The sequence below is a fragment of the Pelophylax lessonae genome (genome assembly GCF_965119305.1).
Source record: "Pelophylax lessonae genome assembly, chromosome: 2".
NCBI classification, from domain to species: Eukaryota; Metazoa; Chordata; class Amphibia; order Anura; family Ranidae; genus Pelophylax; species Pelophylax lessonae.
The window spans coordinates 277,284,316-277,305,239 of NC_138769.1; the positions used below are offsets into that span (position 1 = coordinate 277,284,316).

Sequence of the window (20,924 nt, forward strand, 5' to 3'; positions counted from 1 at the left end):
ATTGAGAATGAAAACAAAATCAGTTAATTGTGCACTGTTTCAATGACCATTATGTTAAGTTTTGAGTGCCAAAAGGGGTAATGCCTCACTTTCCAAAAATCTTGTGTATACAGTACAAAGTAATGTAGTCATCACGTTTTCACTTAAAACACGGGAATTGGCATCACAATAGATACACAATATATTTTGATTTTGGCTGCCAGTAAATTGTGCAAGTCCTAAACAGACATTTTCATCCAAAGCTCATCTGTTAACAGCTCCGAAGATCAGAATCCTCTCTTTTTCCAGCTGTACAGAGGGGAAATTGGTTTATGGTTAATTCAATTACCATTTACTCAAGAAAAATATCAATGGAGTGTTGCAAATGTCACAATTATAAAAAGCTTCATGCATAAACATGTCTGAGAGAATAGTTATGGTCATTAGAAATATACCCTCTTATTTTCCAGAAAGTATTTAGGAGAAAAAAGCATTAGCACTTATGACTAAAAACTATTCAGCCTTCAGACACTTTATACAAAAGGCATACATCTACTCTGCATCATACTACCCAAAATTGTACAAGTATTTTAAAGTCATTCATTCCCAAGTTAGAAAGCTTAAAGCAAGTCTGTAAAATAAAACAAATCTGCATACTATGCATCATAAATAAGAGCACATCTTCCAACATTACCGGAAACTCTGTAAAAACGCTAAAATGACTTAAAAAGTAGAACTTTAGACAAAAACTTCTTCATTTTGGACACAGTCAATTCTTTTGCCATCCGTTTCCCATTAGGGAGATTTAACATCACTTCCTGTCCAAATGTAAAAACAGGAAGTGATAGAGGAAAGCCCTGCAAATTAAAGGGAATCAATTGGAGTCCCCCAGGTCACCAGTGTCCCCATTGGAAGATTCTCTCTCCCCCCCCCCCCCCACAAAAAAAAATTGCTGTTCTGGGGACAACCCAAAACTTGGAATTTTCTTTTTCTGTCGCAATAAACAAAAAAAAAAAAAAAAAAGGAGGGTGAATCTCCCTAACGGGCACAAGGGAGGAAAAAAAATAAAGAACTAAATTTCCACTCTGTCCAAAACTAGAAAAAAAAGTTTTGCCTTTAAAGTAGCTATTTAAATAAGCTCAGCCATGACCCCTGCTCTTTCGCAAAAAAGACAGACCTGGTGACACATAGTTCAGACTTCAAGCTCTGCTTTGTTTGATGGGAGAAGAGGCTTGTTTACTCTCCCCCAAACTAAAAGCCAGATTGTTTTGAGGGGTTTCTGCAGTGACAAAGATTGTACTTTATAGTGCATACTATACAGCGTTAAGTTTCACTTAAACACACAAGACAGTTTTCTGCCCAAAAAAAATGCACTGACAGAAACCATAGTATATACAGGTGCAAATTGGTTTTCTGCTTTTATCTATGCTTGACAAAATATTACAGAAATGCAAAAACAGAAAAAAATAGGTCGACAAAGACATCTACAGTGCTTAATATGTACTGCATGAGACATTGGCTAGCATACTCAGGACACAGCCCTTCTGGCTTCATAAAAGCCTTTCTTTAGCATACTTGGATGTTTGATATCTGTTCTTTCTAAAAATTAGTTGCCTAAGTTCCTAAACTGGTTAGGAAACTCACCCAACAGTGATACCAGCACATGCACTATAATTCAAAGCAACCCTTATCACCACAGGGTCATTTCTAAACAGAAGGCAGCTTGTAAAAAGAAAGAACAAAAAATAGTGAGTACGTTTACCTTTCCAGCAGCCCATTTTTTAAAAACCTGCTACTTTGCTGCTCTCTATTAAGGGTATGTTACACAGTTTTTGAAAGGACAGGTATTTGACCAAAGGGTTGAATACCTCCAGCGGCCAAGATTTGGGGAACCTACGGCTTCCACCACACAGACCACTGGAAGAGTAAGATTATTCAAAAACACACAGGGAGCAGTGAAGTGGCAGCTTTTTGATTGATGGGCTCCTGAAAAATGTTGTGTTTTTTTACAGTTCAGTTTACAAGGGAGTTCTCTGTAGGGAACCAATTGCTTCAAAAACCAAATTCAGTCAGTCACTTTCAGTTTTATAGAATTACAGCCCCTATTAGAGCTTAATCTCGAGCGTGTATTTTCTATACTTGCTCCAAGAAACATGCTATACTTGCTCTTCATACCATCCCTGAATACTATGGTTACCACTCTACGTTTAGGCAATAGCCGACATCTGCAAGGCAGTATTTTGTATTAAAAAAAATAAAAAATAAATAAAAAAAGGGGGGGGGGGGGGGACAGGTTTTCCATCTTTGTCTACTGTCAAAAATGTGTTAATGGCAAAGCAGGAAGAGGTAAAATTAAATTTAACAAACTGCAAAATTACAAAACTGACAGTGCCCAGAGTCGGGCTTTAATCCTTTCCTAACAAGCAAAAGGTAATATTTTCCAACGCATTGGAAACATCTGCACCATACCAAGCATATTTAAAATTAGCTTTTATGTTAACTGAACTCTGAGAAGAATTGAAATCCTTGGAACTGGGGAGCATCACATTTAGCTATTGGCGGGCTGTTTATGGCCATCAAGTGACTGTCATGGTCTGAAAAGTACACCACTTATCAGTCCCCATACTGACAACTTCAAGCTTTGTTCTACTCCAGACACCAGCTGCTGCAATCTTTAGAACCCAACACCTTTGGGTGTCAGATGCCCCATACTGCACACTGGATGCACCTGTCGACCACTACAAGGCTACGCTAGTGACAAAACAGCACGCAACAGGTGAAACAGGCATTCAAAACACCCAGGAGTGTTGGATGTTTAAGACTGCAGGGCCAGGGTATTTCTAAAAGAGTCCAGTAGGGCTGCCAAGTAGCATTGTTCTACTACAGGTGCCATTTTTCCTTCAAAGCTAAAGCCTTTCCCTTAGGCTGTAAACCACACCCATTTCCGTTGTCCCATAGGGTAGGTAACTAAACAAAAAGGACTGTGGTGCCCTAACATTACTTGTAATTAATTTCACATATTTCCTATTAACAAGACCTTATCAAAACTTTGAAAATCCCCTAAATCCAAGTTGGGTACCTAAAACCCATTCAGACTTGCATATTCAAGGTTCCATTACTGTAATGCATCCAGCCAACTGCAGTGCCATTCATTAATAATGGCACCCAGCACACACTGCACTGCCCCACTCCTAGCATGTTACAGCAAAGGATATCACACAATGTGCATACCATGTGCTGCACTGAGTTGTAAAAAAAAAAAAAAAAAGTAAAGTATCTGCATTTTTTGGACTTGCATTAAGTTTATTCATAATGAATGACCATCTTCAGAACAGAAAAATGCAACAGAAAAAAAAGTTTGTTAAAATTAGTAACATTTGCGATGTGGCCAGATGGTGCAGAATAAAGACATAAAAGACTATTCTTTACAACAGAAAAAATGCTGTTGAATGAATACTAAAATGTACAAAGCCTTCTGCATGAACATACGGCTTGTGCACCTCACCATGCATTAAAAACATGGAACATGCATGCAATGCAACAAACATTTTTTTTATGCCTTAATGCATTTGTTTTCAAAGCACAGCACTGTGCACAAGCTCTAAGGGGGGGGGGGGGGGGTTGGGAAACAATTTGACTGCTCTGCATCCATTTTAATCAAGACACCACCATTAGCCCACAGAAGATGTTAATTTGTTTATATCATAATTTTATTCTGCTGTAATGTGAAAAGGACGCATTCATTCCTTAAAGAAAACCCTTTGACTTAACACGTTAAAGAGGAAGTAAACCCTCCTCTGGACACTTTTACCTATAGGTAAGCCTATGATAAGGCTTACCTATAGGTACTGTAATCATCTCCTAAACATGTACCGTTTAGGAGATATTTACCTTACATGCAGCCAGTGACATCACTGGCGCATGCGCTCTGAAGGAACGGCCGCTCGTGCCGTTCCTTCAGAGCTCCGTGCCGTGACCGTCGGCTGCCGCGCGGGAGTGACATCACCGCGGCTCCGGCCAATCAGATGGCCGGATGCCGCGATCCCGGAAGATAGGCGACTGGACATGTCGCCCGTCATGCAGGTAAGCGGACTGCACGGCGGGGGCTCGTTCTAAGGTAAGTATTTCATAATGAGCTAGTATGCGATGCATACTAGCTCATTATGTGTTTCTCTTGCAGGTTACAAAAAGAAAAAAAAAATTTTGGGGGGGGGGTTTACAACCTCTTTAAAGCATATGCAAACCCTAATAGTGAACTTTTATGAATAACAGTTTGATAACTGCACAAACACCTGTTGATCCTGTAAAAAAAGCCAGTGAGCTTATCGGTCCCCAGGAACTGCTGCTTTATTAGCCCTGCGCCGTTCACCTCTACTACAGAACCCCTCCATATCACATTATAGAGATGAGGAAAAGGTGAGGTTCTGTAGTTCTAATACTACCCTTCTAAAGAAGCAGTACAGCTGGGTAAGCAATATCACTAGCACAGGAAGTGCGTTACTTGCAAGATCCCCAGAAGAAGAAAAAAGCATGAAGAAAAACAAAAAATGTACCACTACATCTAAAAACTAGCTGCATTACATAAAACTTTTTTTTTTTTTTTTTTAGACGCGCTTTAAGTCCAACCTGACAGCAGATACCAACAGGATGCTATTAGCTGGGAAGGGGTGGTTTGGGGGGCACTTCTGTGACTGCAGGGCTAGGCCTGGCCAATTGACATTTGCCTGTCCAAAAAGGAGTGCCTTAGTGGCCACTAAGGTAGTCTAGACAAGCAAATGGATATCAGCAGGACTTCCTGAAATCATGGAAGTACAAATCTCTGATAAAGAAAAAAAAAAAAAAAAAAAAAAACACAGGAACATTTAAAAAAGTTTGGGAAATTTTTTCCCTAAATCATACTTACCAAGGTGGATGCAGCACCAGCTCGATGCTACATCTGTCCCCCAGCCGGCTGTAAGGCTGAGAACCAAGCGATCAAATGCTGACTGCTCTGTTCTCAGAGCTCCCTGAGCAGAGAGCTGGTGCCTGTCAGTAATCGCTCTCTGCACCTCAGCACTCAGTGGAGCGCTGGGCTGTGAAGAGGGTGGGAGCGGTCGGCTCAGGCTCTCAGCAGCTCGCTGAGGGGCTGGGCCGGGTGGCAGTCCAGGCATGTGGGTGGATCCTGACCTGCTGAAAAAGGGTCACAGGAGTGCAGAACAATCTGAACTCCCGTGATCCACAGCAGAAGTACAGCCAAATAAGCTTTGGCTGTACTTTAAATGGGACAACAAATTAAGATTCTTGGGCTAACAAAAAACATACATCTTATGCTGTCTGTACACTAACTTGTCTAAAATGGCTGACAGATTAAGTAAAAAAAGGTAGTACTGAGTTTTATTAGATTTCAGACAGCTTAAATTCTTTGCATTAGATACACACTAAAGGCTTGCAAGGACTAACTGCAGGAATGTGTTTAATATACAGTTTTAAATTTAAAATCTTACGAATCTAACTTCAATGGGCTTAAAAAAGGACATATGTTAATTCACTAAATCTGAATTTTATAGAATATGTGCACACAATTTAGTTTAATATTTTTTCTACATTTACCAAGCATGTCTACAGACTAGTAGATTTGATTATGGGATACAGTCAAGCTGTAAAGATAAATAAATACAGGAAAATTGCAGCAGTTATACAATGGCTGTCATGCTTTGAAGCGAAAGCTCACAAGATAAACTGACATAAATGGGTGCAAGCCAAGTGAGAGGTAGGAAATGGTCATGGTATGAGCATCTAATATTTCCTTTTCAGCATTTGAGCAAAGAAAAAAAAAAAAAAAAGCACCTATATAAAAACACAAAACTATAGGATGACTCCTGCTTCCTACAAGTTTATAACTATATGTAAAATGCATTTATAAGCTACAATACCAAAAAAGCATGCACTACCATAGGAATGTGACATAGCTGAGGTTTTATCATCTTGTTCTTGTAAAATGATTGTTAACCAATTTAAATCACAAATATGACCAGGTATTAGATATCCATTGTTTGCTGGGGGGGGGGGGGGGGAAGCAAAAAATCTGCCACTGAACAAATTTGAATACAGACTTAACAATGTGCCAAATTGCACAAATTCTAAATACTTTGGAAAACTGGATGAACCCTATGGCCTCATGCACACTAGGTGTTTAGCACCACTGCATGAGAGGCCAGTGTTTAGGTGCTGGAGGAAGGCAACAAACAACACTCAGCACCACTGCTGGCAGACTGCAAAACCTTGAGAGGGCGACAGCTGTACTGAGTAGTTCCAAGGTTTAGGACAGTATACTACACCCAGGGATAAATGCATACAACGCAAGAAGTCTGGGTCCTGGGTATTCATCCCTGGGTGCATACCGTACCAAATTTTAGCACCACTCTGTGCACCATCCAGCAGCAGCAGTTTTACAGGCTGCTTGCCCCTTATGCCTGTGCTTAACAGCAGGGGTCCCATGTACCGGGGGTTAAACGCCTAGTGTGCACAAAAGGTGTATAAAATCTATATCATACATACATACACACACACACACACACACACACACACACACGGTATTGTGGGACTTTTAGGTGCGTTTTTTACTTCATTGAGATAAAGGATTGTCCAAACACAGAATATGATTAAAAAGGAAAATTTTTTTCCAAAAATTTATTAGATAACTATGTTAAAATGCATGTAAGAAAAAAAAAAACAATACAAATTTCATGCCTTTCCAACGGGCAAGGTATAGGATGGATTTCTTGAAACGCTAAGTAATTTTGACCGGTTTCGCCAAAACAGGCTTCCTCAGAAAATTTAGCGTACGACGGTGATCCTTCTATCTAATACAGTGGTTCTCAAATCCGGTCCTCGGGACCCACTAACAGGCCAGATTTTAAGTATTACCTTGGGGGATGCAGACTAGAATACTGCAATCACTGAGAAGCAAATGAGATCACCTGTGATGTAATTTAGTTATCTTGCAAACCTGGCCTGTTGGTGGGTCCCGAGGACCGGATTTGAGAACCACTGATCTAATACAGAAAATATATCAAATACAGAAAAATTTACAATAAACAAAGCAACATGAACTGAGAAATTGTCATTGTAAGTAGCATAATACATGTATATTCATGCAGTGTGTAGAAACCCCATCCCATAGACACCCAAGGTGGAAAAAATTGATCCAAACCTGTGAATGGAGTAGTTATGGAAGGGAATTGTAGTATGTGGGTCTCAAGATCTGAAAACACAGCTGTCCAGGGGCAGGGCAGGTGTGGCCACTAATGGTCTCCCACAGAGGGGGGTGTTCCAGGAGGAAGAATGTACATTCAAATTCCTAATAAAGCACAACGTACTAGATTAACCATTGGTGTGGTTATAAGTGCATATCTATGACTAAAATATTATTTCATAAGCAAATAAGCACATAAGTAATATGCCAAGAGTTGCTTACAAATTCAAAGGTACAGCCAAAGGCAGAGACTAAATGCTTGTTGGTCGGTAAGCATACTTGTATACTCTTAGTTGATGAAACGTTAGCGCAAAGTCCAGAGTTGACAAGAGAAATCCCTCATTTTTCCATGGCACCCGGTTTAGTCAGAAGGTTATATATATTTTATTGTTGTGTGCCAGGTAAGTAAAGGTAAATGTAAAGACCACAAATAATAGCAGCCACATCCCAATGGGAAAGGCTATTATCACAAATGCTCCTGTCGTCAAACAGACAGAATAGCCAGGGTAGAACAGGTCCACCTATAAAAACATGAAGATATAGGGAAGATTCTAAATATATAATTTCAACAAGGAAAATGGCCACATAAATGGGCAAAAAAGGGTAGTCAGAAGAATCATCACCCCCCCATTGGGGAATACTTCATACCTGTTTTCACTAGAAAGTAAAGTAGAGGGTGTCATCTCCAGAGCGCAGATCCAAGGGCAAGTGCTGTAAAGGATAGTGAGGACTCCCGAAATACCCCCCTCCACACTGCTGACGCAATAGGCACCAAATCAGAGTTCGGACAGAGTGGCTAAGCGGCATGGCACGCCGCCGGAAACCCAGAGTAGTTCCCGCCCCTTCCTCTCTCCCCAAGTCCGGCGTGATCAAGGCGGTGATGGGGTTTCCAGCGGCATGCCATGCCGCTCAGCCACTCTATGTCCGCACTCTGATTTGGCGCCTATTGCGTCAGCAGAGTGGAGGGGGGTATTTAGGGAGTCCTCACTATCCTTTACAGCACTTGCCCTTGATCTGCGCTCTTGAGATGACACCCTCTACTTTACTTTCTAGTGAAAACAGGTATGAAGTATTCCCCAATGGGGGGTGATGATTCCGACTACCCTTTTTGCCCATTTATGTGGCCATTTTCCTTGTTGAAATTATATATTTAGAATCTTCCCTATATCTTCATGTTTTTATAGGTGGACCTGTTCTACCCTGGCTATTCTGTCTGTTTGACGACAGGAGCATTTGTGATAATAGCCTTTCCCATTGGGATGTGGTTGCTATTTGTGGTCTTTACATTTACCTTTACTTTACCTGGCACACAATAATAAAATATATATATAGCCTTCTGACTAAACCGGGTGCCACGGAAAAATGAGGGCTCTCTCGTCAACTCTGGACTTTGCGCTAACATTTCATCAACTAAGAGTATACAAGTATGCTTACCGACCAACAAACATTTAGTCTCTGCCTTTGGCTGTACCTTTGAATTTGTAAGCAACTCTTGGCATATATTACTTATGTGCTTATTTGCTTATGAAATAATATTTTAGTCATAGATATGCACTTATAACCACACCAATGGTTAATCTAGTACGTTGTGCTTTATTAGGAATTTGAATGTACATTCTTCCTCCTGGAACACCCCCCTCTGTGGGAGACCATTAGTGGCCACACCTGCCCTGCCCCTGGACATCTGTTTTTTTTAAATCTTGAGACCCACATACTACAATTCCCTTCCATAACTACTCCATTCACAGGTTTGGATCAATTTTTTCCACCTTGGGTGTCTATGGGATGGGGTTTCTACACACTGCATGAATATACATGTATTATGCTACTTACAATGACAATTTCTCAGTTCATGTTGCTTTGTTTATTGTAAATTTTTCTGTATTTGATATATTTTCTGTATTAGATAGAAGGATCACCGTCGTACGCTAAATTTTCTGAGGAAGCCTGTTTTGGCGAAACCGGTCAAAATTACTTAGCGTTTCAAGAAATCCATCCTATACCTTGCCTGTTGGAAAGGCATGAAATTTGTATTGTTTATGTTTTTCTTATATGCATTTTAACAGTTATCTAATAAATTTTTGGAAAATAATTTTCCTTTTTAATCAAATTCTGTGTTTTGACAATCATTTATCTCAATGGAGTAAAAAAAAAAAACAAAAAAAAACACACACACCTTAGAGTCCCACGATACCTTGTCGTTGGTTTTTCTTTTTACATACAGGGATGTTGGTGCATTATTGGATTGATACCATAGTGGCTCTATCCTTCAAATTTATTATATAATAGATTTGGAAGTATTTTTTTTTTTTTAAAGTACACAAATTAGTAATTTACCAAACTACCATACATGAGGGATTTGTAGCTCTGCAGGGCAGGGATTAAAGAAAAAAAAATTGCCCGGCCTCATCCACTTAATGCTTACAAAGCAGATGTATGTACGTACATTATTTCCTGTAAATAGAAGGTACTCAATACAATCACCTTGCCATTAACAAAAGACCATCGGGGGCCACAACTTCACTATGGAAGATAAAAAGGTGTGCAGGGGAGGACTACTTAAAACCTTGTGCTCATAGCAGTGAAATTTCAAAACCTAGAAATCCCCTACATTTCTAAAACCATTCTACCGCTAGGTCACAAAACATATCAACCCAAGCACTCAGAAAAATATCAATCCAAGCAGTAAAGAACAGAAAAGTTAAACAGCCTACTAAGCTTGTGGACTGTACATTCTTCTGGTTCAATGTAATGCAGTTTCAATATAAGGCCCGGTTCAACTTTGAGAGCACGTGTCGCATCACAAGTCGCACCCCATTAAAGCAGAACTTTGGGATCGGCTAAAAATTACCCCCATTAGTACACCCTCCCGCCCCCCTACACAAAACAGTCAACGGTTAATACATTTGTGAAATTTCTTACCAAAAAAAAAAAAAAAAAAAAAAAAAAAAAAAGTCTAATTTTCAGGAAATCATCTCTGTAATTCAAAAGATGCATCTATTCTGCAAAGGAGGAGGTATAATGCAGGGGACATCACATCCCCCGTGCTCTCTAAACTCATTAGTCTACAATTCCGATCATGCAAAGGGAATTGTAGTTAATGTGGATGGCCACACTGAGCCCACAAATGTTGCCTGTGTACTTGTCCACTTGTACAGAAAATTATGCCCCCAAATTCTCAAGCCTCAAAAACCTAAAAGGATAAATAAAGCTTGTTTTTCTCCTCCAAGTGTTCAGGTTATAGAACTGCAGCAGCCTGTTTATTCACCGGCAACTCATGACTCATCCCTGGCTGCAACCAAACAGGTAAAAAGTGCCTGGGCATGAGACCCTATGTTGTTAATAATGACATCCAGCATAGACAAAAGGAAAGAGCGCACAGGCTGCTAGTACAGCAATCCTTTATTATGTGATAAAACAATTAAAAGTAACACTCACAAAAGTCCACTTATGACAAGCGCATCATCCACTGCCTTTGTACATCGCCGTCGCTTAGCTCCTCTGTATGCCACCATCGAGATGGCACTTCAGGCTCCAGTTGCAGTTCCTCTAGGCAAGCACACGCTCTGCTAGCAGAAGACTACCTGCCACTGTTCTCTCTTCCCATGTAGTGGTGTGCACAGAGCCGGCCCTGCTGACAGCACCCGCCCACACTGCGGGCATGGATACCTGTCAGCCTGGGATGAGTGTGTGCTAGGAGAGCGTGTGCTCAGGTAGAGGAGCCTGAAGTGTCATCTTGACGGCAGCATTCAGAGGAGCTCAGCGATAGGGCTGCACGATATTGAAAAAAAAAAAAAAAATTACATTGCGATTTTTTTCCCCAACTAATTATATATATATATATATATATATATATATATATATATATATATATATATATATATATATATATATATATATATATATATATATAGCGATAATCATTCCATGATATTAATTTCACTAATAAGCAAGCTTCAGTGACAAAAAGGTCCCTTAATATTTTACAGCCTTCTGATTGTATCATACAGGGTTAATGTAGGGAAGTATCACAGGTTAAGAAGACAGACAGTGTGAAAGGCAGAAAAGTCAGGACTCACAGTGAGTAATTGCAGCAGGCACGCGTGATTGGTTTGCTGCGCAGCTGCTCACGGCGCTCACCGCTCAGTCAGGAGAATTAGCTCCAGGGCAGACTGAACATGTCAGGGGTCAGATGTCAGGCTGTGTTCTACTCAATGTGAGTCCCGACTTCTCTGCCTTCCACACTGTCTTCTTAACCTGTAATACTTCCCTACACCATCGCATGTTCCATGAGCGGTGTGACCATCGCTCACATCGCGAGGTTGATGTGAAAACTGAATATCGTTCAGCCCTACTCAGCGACATACACAGGCAGTGGATGATGTGCCTGTATCAAGTGAACTTGTGAGTAACTTGTTTTACCACACAAAAAAAGGGCTGTTGTACTAGAAGCCTTTGCACTCATTTTCCTTTTGTCTATGCTGGCTGTCATTAAAATAGGGTCGCATGCTCAGGCACTTTTTCTTATTTGGTTGCAGCCAGGAATGAGTCACCAGCAGCTGCACCAGACCATACTGCTACTATTGGATGGGAAGAGGGGCCGAGATTCTAAGGACATAGGAGGCAGAACAGACCAGGAGTCTCCTGGACTGTCATTCTAAAGACTGCCTCCATGGGCGGATCAGCCTCACTGGTCCACCTACTACAGCGAACCGGGATTGTATCACTTCCTGCTCGCTGTAGAAGGAACTACAGTGGGGGCTTTTACAAGACTGGTGGCTGGTGAAATACAGGGCAAAGCGGCCACCAGTATTACAAAAACAGAAGAGGGAGGGCAGTAACCCTGCAAAAAATGAACCTGCTATCTCTCAAACTACAGAGCCAACCTAAAAATGGACTACACATTTTAGGAAGGTATGAAAAAGAATTAAAAAGATGTTTTTCCCAGAGTTCTGCTTTAAGTTCAATGGAACTGTTCCAATAGGAGCGACTAAAGGCGCTATGACTTAGAAAAAGGTTCCTGCACTACTCTTGGTCCAACTTCGGCATGACTTGCATTGACTTTTGTTAAAGTCGTCGTCTACAAGTCGTGCCGAAGTCACGCTGGGATGTCGGCTTGAAAGTCGCGGCACTGTGAAAAAGGCCTCAAAAAAAAAAAAACACCTTTATCCAGTAGTATTTTACAATATGATAGATTAGCAAAATCAGCACTGTCTAGACCTGCAAATGCAATGTTTGCAAAAAGTAGCACAATTACCCTTGGTGCCCGCTCACATACGAGCGACGCTACCTCGGAGCGGCCGCCACGGACTTCATAACATTGAAGTCTATGGCGGTAGCCCCAAAGAAGCTCCGGACCCTTTTTCTAAGTCGGAGCAACTTGTGTAGCTATTAGAATGGGTCCGCAGCTTCCCTATGGGAGGCGACCTACGGCGACCTGTGAGGCGACCAGGTCGCCTCACAGGTCACCTTAGTGTGAACGGGGGCTTAAGAAACAAGTCACAGATAATGCCCTAGACATCTTGCTAGTTTATAAATGTTTTATCACACAGAGGATTCCCAATTTAATTTGAAAATATAGAGAAGCTCTTTTCAGTCAGTTCTATTTCTTTATCTAGATCAGTGGTCTCCAAACTGTGACCCTTTGCTTCCCTTCATCTGGCCCCTGGGGCACTGTTACTCCCACTGATATGAGGCACTAATCCTTCCACTAGGATGAGTCACTATTCCTCCCACTGACAGCATTATTGGAGCAATATTTATTTTATTTTTTTGCAGACACGCTATTCCTCTGGCTAATAACAATGAGGGAGCACTATTTCCCCTCTTACTGATCACAAGTACCATGTCATTTTTAGTACCACTGACTACCTACCTGGGACATGGACTATTCCAACTGACAATAGGGAATTTTCTACTCCTACTGGCCCCTCTAAAGTCTGAAGGATGGTAAACTGGACTTAAGTTTGGAGACCCCTGATCCCCTTAGAGCCGGTTCACATTAGCGCGACACGACTCCTTACTACTTCGGGGGCGACTTGTGCATTACATTGCACCACGACTTCGGAGCGACTTGCAGGGACTTCACATAATGGAAGTCTATGCAAGTCGCTCAGAGGTCACCCCAAAATAGTACAGGACCCTTTTTCTAAGTCGGAGTGACTTGTGTCGCTCCTATTAGAACGGGTCCTATAGGGGTCATTGGACCGCGAGGGAGCGCGACTTATCAGGCTGACAAGTCGCGCTATTGTAAACCGGGTCTTAAGGTATGACTAAACACTAGGCTATAGCAATCTACTCCGATACTTTAAATACAACTGCAACATTTTTATTTGGGCCACAGATATAGAAAACATTACACAAAGTGGCTCTGGAAAAGGTTCACATCACTTACTGTAATATATTGTTGCACTAAGAACTGCTGGCAGATGTGACAACAATGTTCTCTTTCAACATTTATCAACAATTATGGTCAGTGTGGATATTAATTCGGTTTGCAAGGGCCAGGCCTGCCCTGTCCACAAACATGAGAACAAAAATTATAGCTTGAAGGTCTAGGGCTGGCCATACATTATACAATTTTCTGTACAATTTTCTTTAGATTTACCTTCAACTATGTAGTACAAAGGCCTGCCCAAATAGGCAACAATTGAAAGTGTTGTTTAGTTTTGACCTCCTATTATTTTTAGTAAATCTAACAGAAAATTGAACATGTATGGCCAGCCTAAGACACTGAACTTCTCTACAAACAGAAAACGAGTGTCTATACCAGTGACGGCGAACCTTGGCCCCCCAGATGTTTCGGAACTACATTTCCCATGATGCTCCACTACATTGCAGAGTGCATGAGCATCAGGGGAAATGTAGTTCCAAAACATCTGGGGTGCCAAGGTTCGCCATCACATACATTATGTGGAATTGTAATTTGATATGTTCACTGTAATAGTTACATTGGACTGCTCTCTGCAAACTGGAAAAATGTTTTAGCTTTCTTAGTTTAAAAGCTCTAGTTAAGCCCCTTCGTATTCATTCTGCAGCCTGCAATAATAAAAAAACAAAAAAAAAAAACAAATATGGAACGTGACAGGCTAACAATGGGCAACAGTTTAACATTTCCGTCTGTCATAAATCCAATTACTTCTTAACTGGGTGCTTGGGATGAGAGAATAAAAAAAAAAAAAAAAAAAAAAAAAAAAAAAAAAGAAACCCACACACCCCCTAAACAAGATTGAAAAGGTTATTTATACTGCGAGTCCTATACGACATGCATGCAGTAGCCAGATAGGCTCACAAATCGAAAAGCAAAACCGCACCTTGAGAATTACTAGGTCATGAATATCAACCTACAAGCAAAATCTACAGCTCACAGAGAAAGGACAGAAACTGGCTACAAATGAAAACTACACACAAAAAGCAGTCATCTATTTTAAACATTTAAAGACTGACCAACTGCAGTTCAGTCCAGAGAAAATGCCCTTATTGGCCACAGACATTCTAATTTGACAGAAGAGTGCAGATGGCAGGACCTGATTTCAGACCCCTAGTAACCAAGTGAAACTCATTTCAGAGGCATACAGGTGCCTTTTCTACTTCGGGTAATTGCAAGAATCTGGTGGTGACGGTTCTTAGGCAGAATGTTTAGGTTAAGGGCTCTATCACACGGTCCACATTCCGTTGCGGACCGTGCTCTGCTCAGCAGGGATCGATCCGCTGATCCCCGCTGAGCCAGCGGATGACAGCTCCATCTTCACACTGTGTGCGGAGAGGGAGGTGTCAGAGCCCCGCTGCTCTCTATGGGGAATCAGATGAGCAGACCGCCTGTCCACTCTCATCTGATCCGATCCCCTGGACGGATGGAAAATATGGTTTCCATCCATCCGGATTTCACGGACAGGATCGGATGTGGATGGCAGCGGACATGTCACAGCTGAGATCTGCTGCTCCATAGGGATGAATGGGGCATCCGATCAGATCCACCTAAAAAAAACTGACAGGCGGATCTGATCGGAACGCCCGTGTGAAAGAGCCCTTAAAGTAGATTACAGGTCCACGAGGTACACAGGGCCTTGTTTAAAAAAAAAAAAAAAAAAATAGGCAAAACAAATCTGTCAGGTCCATCGCTACCAATTCCCCTTCATTGTTTTATAGCAGATTTGAAAAATGAGAAAACGTGATAAGACAGTTACTTTAACGCAGGCCCATTTTCGGCTCATGTCTGGTTAAGATGAAAATCTTCCATGCACAAGAGTATATAAAACATTAAAGACATGTGACCATCAATGCCATCATATAGGGTAAATGGAATATTAGGCTCCATTCACATATAGGCGTTTCGGATCACGGGCAGAATTGCTGCGATTCCGAATCATTGCAAGTCGTGGGACGCCCGAGCGATTTCCGTGACTTGCAATGGCACCCCAAACGCGACGCAATTGTCGCCCAACAAAATGCTGTAAAAATCACGCAAACGGAATCAGGGGACACCTCACGTCCAAAAGAAGTTCTTCTACTTCTTTTGGGCATCAGGCATCCCGCTATTCTGTTTGTGTGATTTTACCGCGATAGGTCAGGCGACAATCGCTGCAAAAACGGGCAGTGTATGGCACCCCCCACTAGTTTACAGGGGGATAAAACATTGTTCATTTATATTTTTGCAAAAACTTTGCATTCAGCTGATTATTGGGAAACCCAAATCTTAATTTTAGTAACTATTTTAAAAGCTGAGAAACCAAAATAATTTACTTATGTAGGTCTTCAAATTCCTTTACCCATATATGTTTCAGTATCACATTCAAAATTATTAGACCTCTACAGGCCAAGACCTAGTGAGTATAGAAGACTACATTTAAAGTGTTACTAAACCCAGGACTTTGCATTTGCTACATCTGGTCTCCCACAGTACACAGAACATGGAAATGTTATTTTAGTAAACAAACTATGAAATACCCTCTCTAGCAGTATATAGCAGTCTTGTGACTTCTATCAATGTCTAGTTAAAGCTTGTAATTTTCATTCTACTCTGAACGTCCTATGAGAATTCAAGAACCCAGACCCTCTGTTGACCGCGTTAATTGGCCCTGTGGTGATCACATGCACCCTCCCAAGAAAAAAAAAAAAAAAAAAAAAACCCTACCAGTACACACCAGACTGATCATGTGCAGAGTGCCCCCAATGCTCTGTTCTAATCTGCAGATGGATTGAGGACAATAGAAGGGGAGGATCAGAGAAGACTACCTCAAACAGCTTTAACAGTGCAGAGGAATAACACCTTAGGGGTAATACAGCGAGTATAACAAGCATGCTTTACTGCATATACAGACTAGATTTTACTGTTGTGGGTTTAGTAACACTTTAAGCCTTTAGAGAGCCATTTTGTTATGGCCGGGGGGAAAAAAAAAAAAAAATTGTCCTACAATACAGGATTATAGATCTATTTAAAACTTCATCTAGGCATGGCACTATCACTTCACATAGAATGGATTAGCAATACCATAACAAAAAGGTTGTACTGTATCCCATAATACAAAGAAAACAGATGTTGTATACAAACATTTAATTACGATGCCCCGCGTACTATTATCATAACAAGGTAGTCATCTTCTGATTTGGCAAGGGCTTTAGCTGTGGAATCCAGGAATTGCTGGGAAAATTCACAGGGTGGAAAAGCATGAAGGACTCCTGCATTTTCCTTATCTTTAGTGCCTCCCACAGGAAGACTAATGACACCTGCAGCTTGCTTTTGCTTTAAGTAGGAGACAAGGTTTCTCAAAGGGCGTTGAGTAGAACTCGCTTGATCACCAGTAAAATTGCTCTCAGTTGTACCCGGAACAGCAAGCAAAACTGCATATCCATTGGGTCCAGCTACTTTGATGCGACGTGTCACTTCATCCAGTTTAGGCTGATCAAGACGTAGTCTTTGTGTAATTTTTAGCTGCACAACCTTTCCGCCCGTCGATCCCTCAATTAACAGGCCAGTTGCTACTGCAAGATCACCCTGAAGCAGATGCATATTGGACGGAAAATTGCTGTTTTTCAGCAATAGCATCCCTTGCCAAGCCAAGCAGAGATTTTGGTTTGTGTCTTGTTTTTGGGGCGATTTCACTTTACTGCTGGACTCAAGCCGCTCATCTTTCCTTATTGGACTTTTATTTTCACTAATGCGATGTTTCCGATCTCTTTCTACAGGACTGGAATTCTTTCGATCGCGCTTACTTTCAAGTCCCCGTTCAAGACTTCCCCGCCAGTCCCTGGAAGGAGAGGACTGAGCTGTCCTGTTTGCACGATCTGTATCACTGTAACGGCTATCACGTCCACCGCTGCCATCAGGGCTTCTGTCAGGACTAGTACAGTGTCTCTTTCTGGAACGGTCACTTTCGGGTGACCTGTCCACATGACGAGCTTCATCAATCAATCTCCGTTTTCTAGGCTGCTCTTTGTTTATGCCATCTCTTTCTCTATCCCTCTCCAAAGACCAGCCATCAACACGGCGGTCTAATGCTTCCAAAGAATCATAGGGGACTCTGTTTCGGTCTCTAATGGGAAGTGGCACCCAATCTGAATCTCCATACAAGTCCCTTTCTCTTTCCCTGTACAACATGGGTGATGTACGATCTCTGGCTCTAAGAGAATCCTGAGCTCTATGTACAAAAGCATCCCCCAAATCATAATGGGGTAAAGGTAAAGGTTGAAGATAAGGAGGTTGATAAATGTGATCCGCATCTGCAAAGTCCACACGAAGTCTCCTATGCTCTCCCCCAAGTGGAAAACCCCTCATCTGAGTACAGGCAGCTTGAGCAGCATCTAAACTTTCATACTGTATATAAGCCCAACTGTCCCCTTTACGATAATCAATCGATCTAATAGTGCCAAATCGATCAAATTCACGTGCTAGTGATGCCATTGGAACCCAGTGTCCAAGCCCACCCACCCACAGTCGGCTGGTGGGGGTAGCTTTGCCATATCCAATTTTAATACAGTTGCGGAGAATAGGCTTACCAGCCATGGCTAGTTTTGCTCTTTGAGCCATGTCTAAATTCTCAAACTTGATAAATCCATAGGTAGAAGACTGGCCCCGGATGGTTCGTTTGATGTCTACTTCAGTAATTGTCCCGAACCTCTCAAAAGCCCTGCGCAGCTCGCTTTCGGTCACATTCACGTCAAGATTGCCAAGAAAGAGAGTTCTGTTGGCTCTTATATCGTTCTCTGAGCTGTCGTCTTCTCGGATGTTCAGACGTGGATCTAGCGGGTAGGTAGGCCGTATACGGGTCTCATAGAAGTTGTAGTCTCTGTCCCTGTCCAGGTCCCTGGGGAGGGGTGGGGGAGGTGGAGGAGGTAAACGGCCTAGAGCAAGCTGTTGCAGCCTGTAGTCCCTATAGCCCAGGCCTCCTGGGGAGAGGCCTCGCGGGTGCCGGTGAGAAGGTAATGAGGACACTGCAGTAGATAAGCTGTTATATGGCTCTTTGTCCCCGGGGGAGCGGCTCCGGCGCCGGCTACTACTGCCAGTAATATACACCGCCTCAATCTTTAGCGGCCGATCATACAGAACCAGCCTGCCTCGGGCGTGCTTGGCTGCCCGTGCGTCTTCGGGGCGCCTAAAGTTCACCAAGGCCACCCGCTCGTCTCCGGAGCGGGAGATTTTCACACTCACGTCTCCGAACTTCTTGAACTCGTGAAAGAGCCCATCCTCCACCGCTTCATCACTCAGCGACGAGCCCAGTTCACTGATCCGCAGCGACTTGTACTCAGCCTCGGAGCTCCGGGCGACCACTCCGCCGCCTCTGTTATCAGCGCCCTTACTGCTGCTACTCCCGCTGCTGGCCACAGGAGAGCCGTAGCTGTGCAATCCCGGGGCTCTTCCAGAGGACTCATAATCTCGATTACTGGAGAGCCCCTTGTCTAGGTGTAGGCCGCGCCGCCCACTGCTGCTGCCCTCCGAGGTCTTGGCGACAGAGCCACTGTCGTTGCTAGTGGAAGTTGATTTCTTTCCGCAGCGTTCGCGAGAGGACTCCTCCGCCCCCCGGGACCGCTTGGCCTTAACCGGGGAGCGTTCCTTTCCCTTCATGGCGAATTCTGGAGGGATCGTGTCCTCATACAGACATTCTCAGCGCCATCTTGCAATTTTTTGCAGGGAGGGATCCACCCTATACCACGATAGGCCGGGAAAAGATTTTCCAGCATGTTCATTGGCTAGCTAGGCTGTCAATCTGGAATAATTGGATGGTATACGCCCTCTGTTTCAAAACGTCACATCCGTTGCTGGAGCTTGGCGCTTGTAGTTTTGAGAAGGAGTTGCGTGTGTCGTCAGTACGTTCACCTCATTTAGACTTCATTCGACAAAGCTAACAGAGCGGGCTAAAGACATTTCTTTTCAAAAAGAGAAACGATTGTTTTTTTATGCCTAATGTAATACGAATGTGCAGTCTTCTTTGCATGCAAGATACAGATGTAATAAAGATGAAGGGAATAAAAGATCTTGTTAAAAAACTTCAGAAATTCTCGCTTTTATCAAAATAAGGAGCCTAAAGCAGTATGAAAACAAAAAAAATATGCAGTTTACCTATTAACCACTTCTGGACCAGAAGATTTTCCCCCTTAAAGCGGAGTTCCACCCTATATTTTTCCGTTTGCAGTTTCCAATAGAAGAAAATATCCTGAAAAGAATTGGATAATTAATATTTTTTTTTCACTTACCTTGTTTTTAATGAAAATATACTTACCTTCCTTCCTCTTCCTCCCTCTGCGGCCGTGGCCCGCGCCGTCACTTCCTCCTTCCATGTGTCATCGATCCCAGGAGTCAATGCTCCTGCACCAGCCTTGCTTGTCACTTCCGGGGCAGGCGCGTTATTCCCTGTTAAACAGCATCTGGCCATGCCCAGAAGCTGTGCAGGGATGATATGCCTGCACTGGAAGTGACAAGCAGGGCCAATGCAAGGCATTCTGGGACTCCCACGTCACAGAAGAGGGCGCTCTGGCTTCAGCTGCCCACACTTGAGATGGCAGCGCTGGACAAGACATTTTCAAGGTAAGTAAGTTTCCCCACAAACGCTTACTGTACAAACTAAGAAATGTAGGTATGGACCATAGGGTGAGTACCTGGATAGAGAACTGGCTCCAGGGGAGAGTCCAGAGGGTGGTGATTAATGGGGAGTACTCGGATTTGGAGGGTGTGGAAAGTGAGGTTCCCCCAAGGTTCTGTCCTGGGACCAATCTTGTTTATTTATTCATAAATGATCTAGAGGAGGGGATATCTAGCACAATCTCGGTATTTGCGGATGATACTAAACTAAGCATGCCAATATCTTCTATGCAGGATGTGGAAACCTTACAAGCGGACCTGAACAAAATAATGGGGTGGGCAACTACATGGCAGATGAGGTTTAATGTTGAAAAATGTAAAGTAATGCACTTGGGTGTCAGAAACACGAAAGCAAGCTACTCACTAGGGGGGAACCCTCTGGGTGAATCTAAGATGGAAAAGGACCCGGGGGTCCTAGTGGACAACAGGCTTGGCAGTGGCATGCAATGCCAAGCCGCTGCAAGCAAAGCCAACAGAGAACTGGGATGTATAAAAAAAGGGGATTCACTCCAGAAATAAAGAGATTATTCTCCCACGCTACAAGACTCTGGTCCGGCCACATCTGGAGTATGCTGTCCAGTTCTGGGCACCAGTCCTCAAGAAGGATGTGCTGGCACTGGAGAGAGTCCAGAGAAG

The 20,924-nt window shown here is 42.6% G+C and overlaps 1 protein-coding gene across 1 annotated transcript; it reads right to left on the reverse strand.

Moving 5' to 3' along the window:
* Positions 1-1,174: 1,174 nt before the first annotated feature.
* Positions 1,175-19,328, reverse strand: RBM15 (RNA binding motif protein 15). The gene is made up of 2 exons (XM_082244720.1): positions 16,764-19,328; positions 1,175-1,258 (listed from the first exon to the last, which is right to left on the reverse strand). The coding sequence occupies exon 1, from the start codon at positions 19,272-19,274 to the stop codon at positions 16,770-16,772; it is 2,505 nt and encodes an 834-aa protein (XP_082100846.1). The 5' UTR covers positions 19,275-19,328; the 3' UTR covers positions 1,175-1,258; positions 16,764-16,769.
* Positions 19,329-20,924: the final 1,596 nt, after the last annotated feature.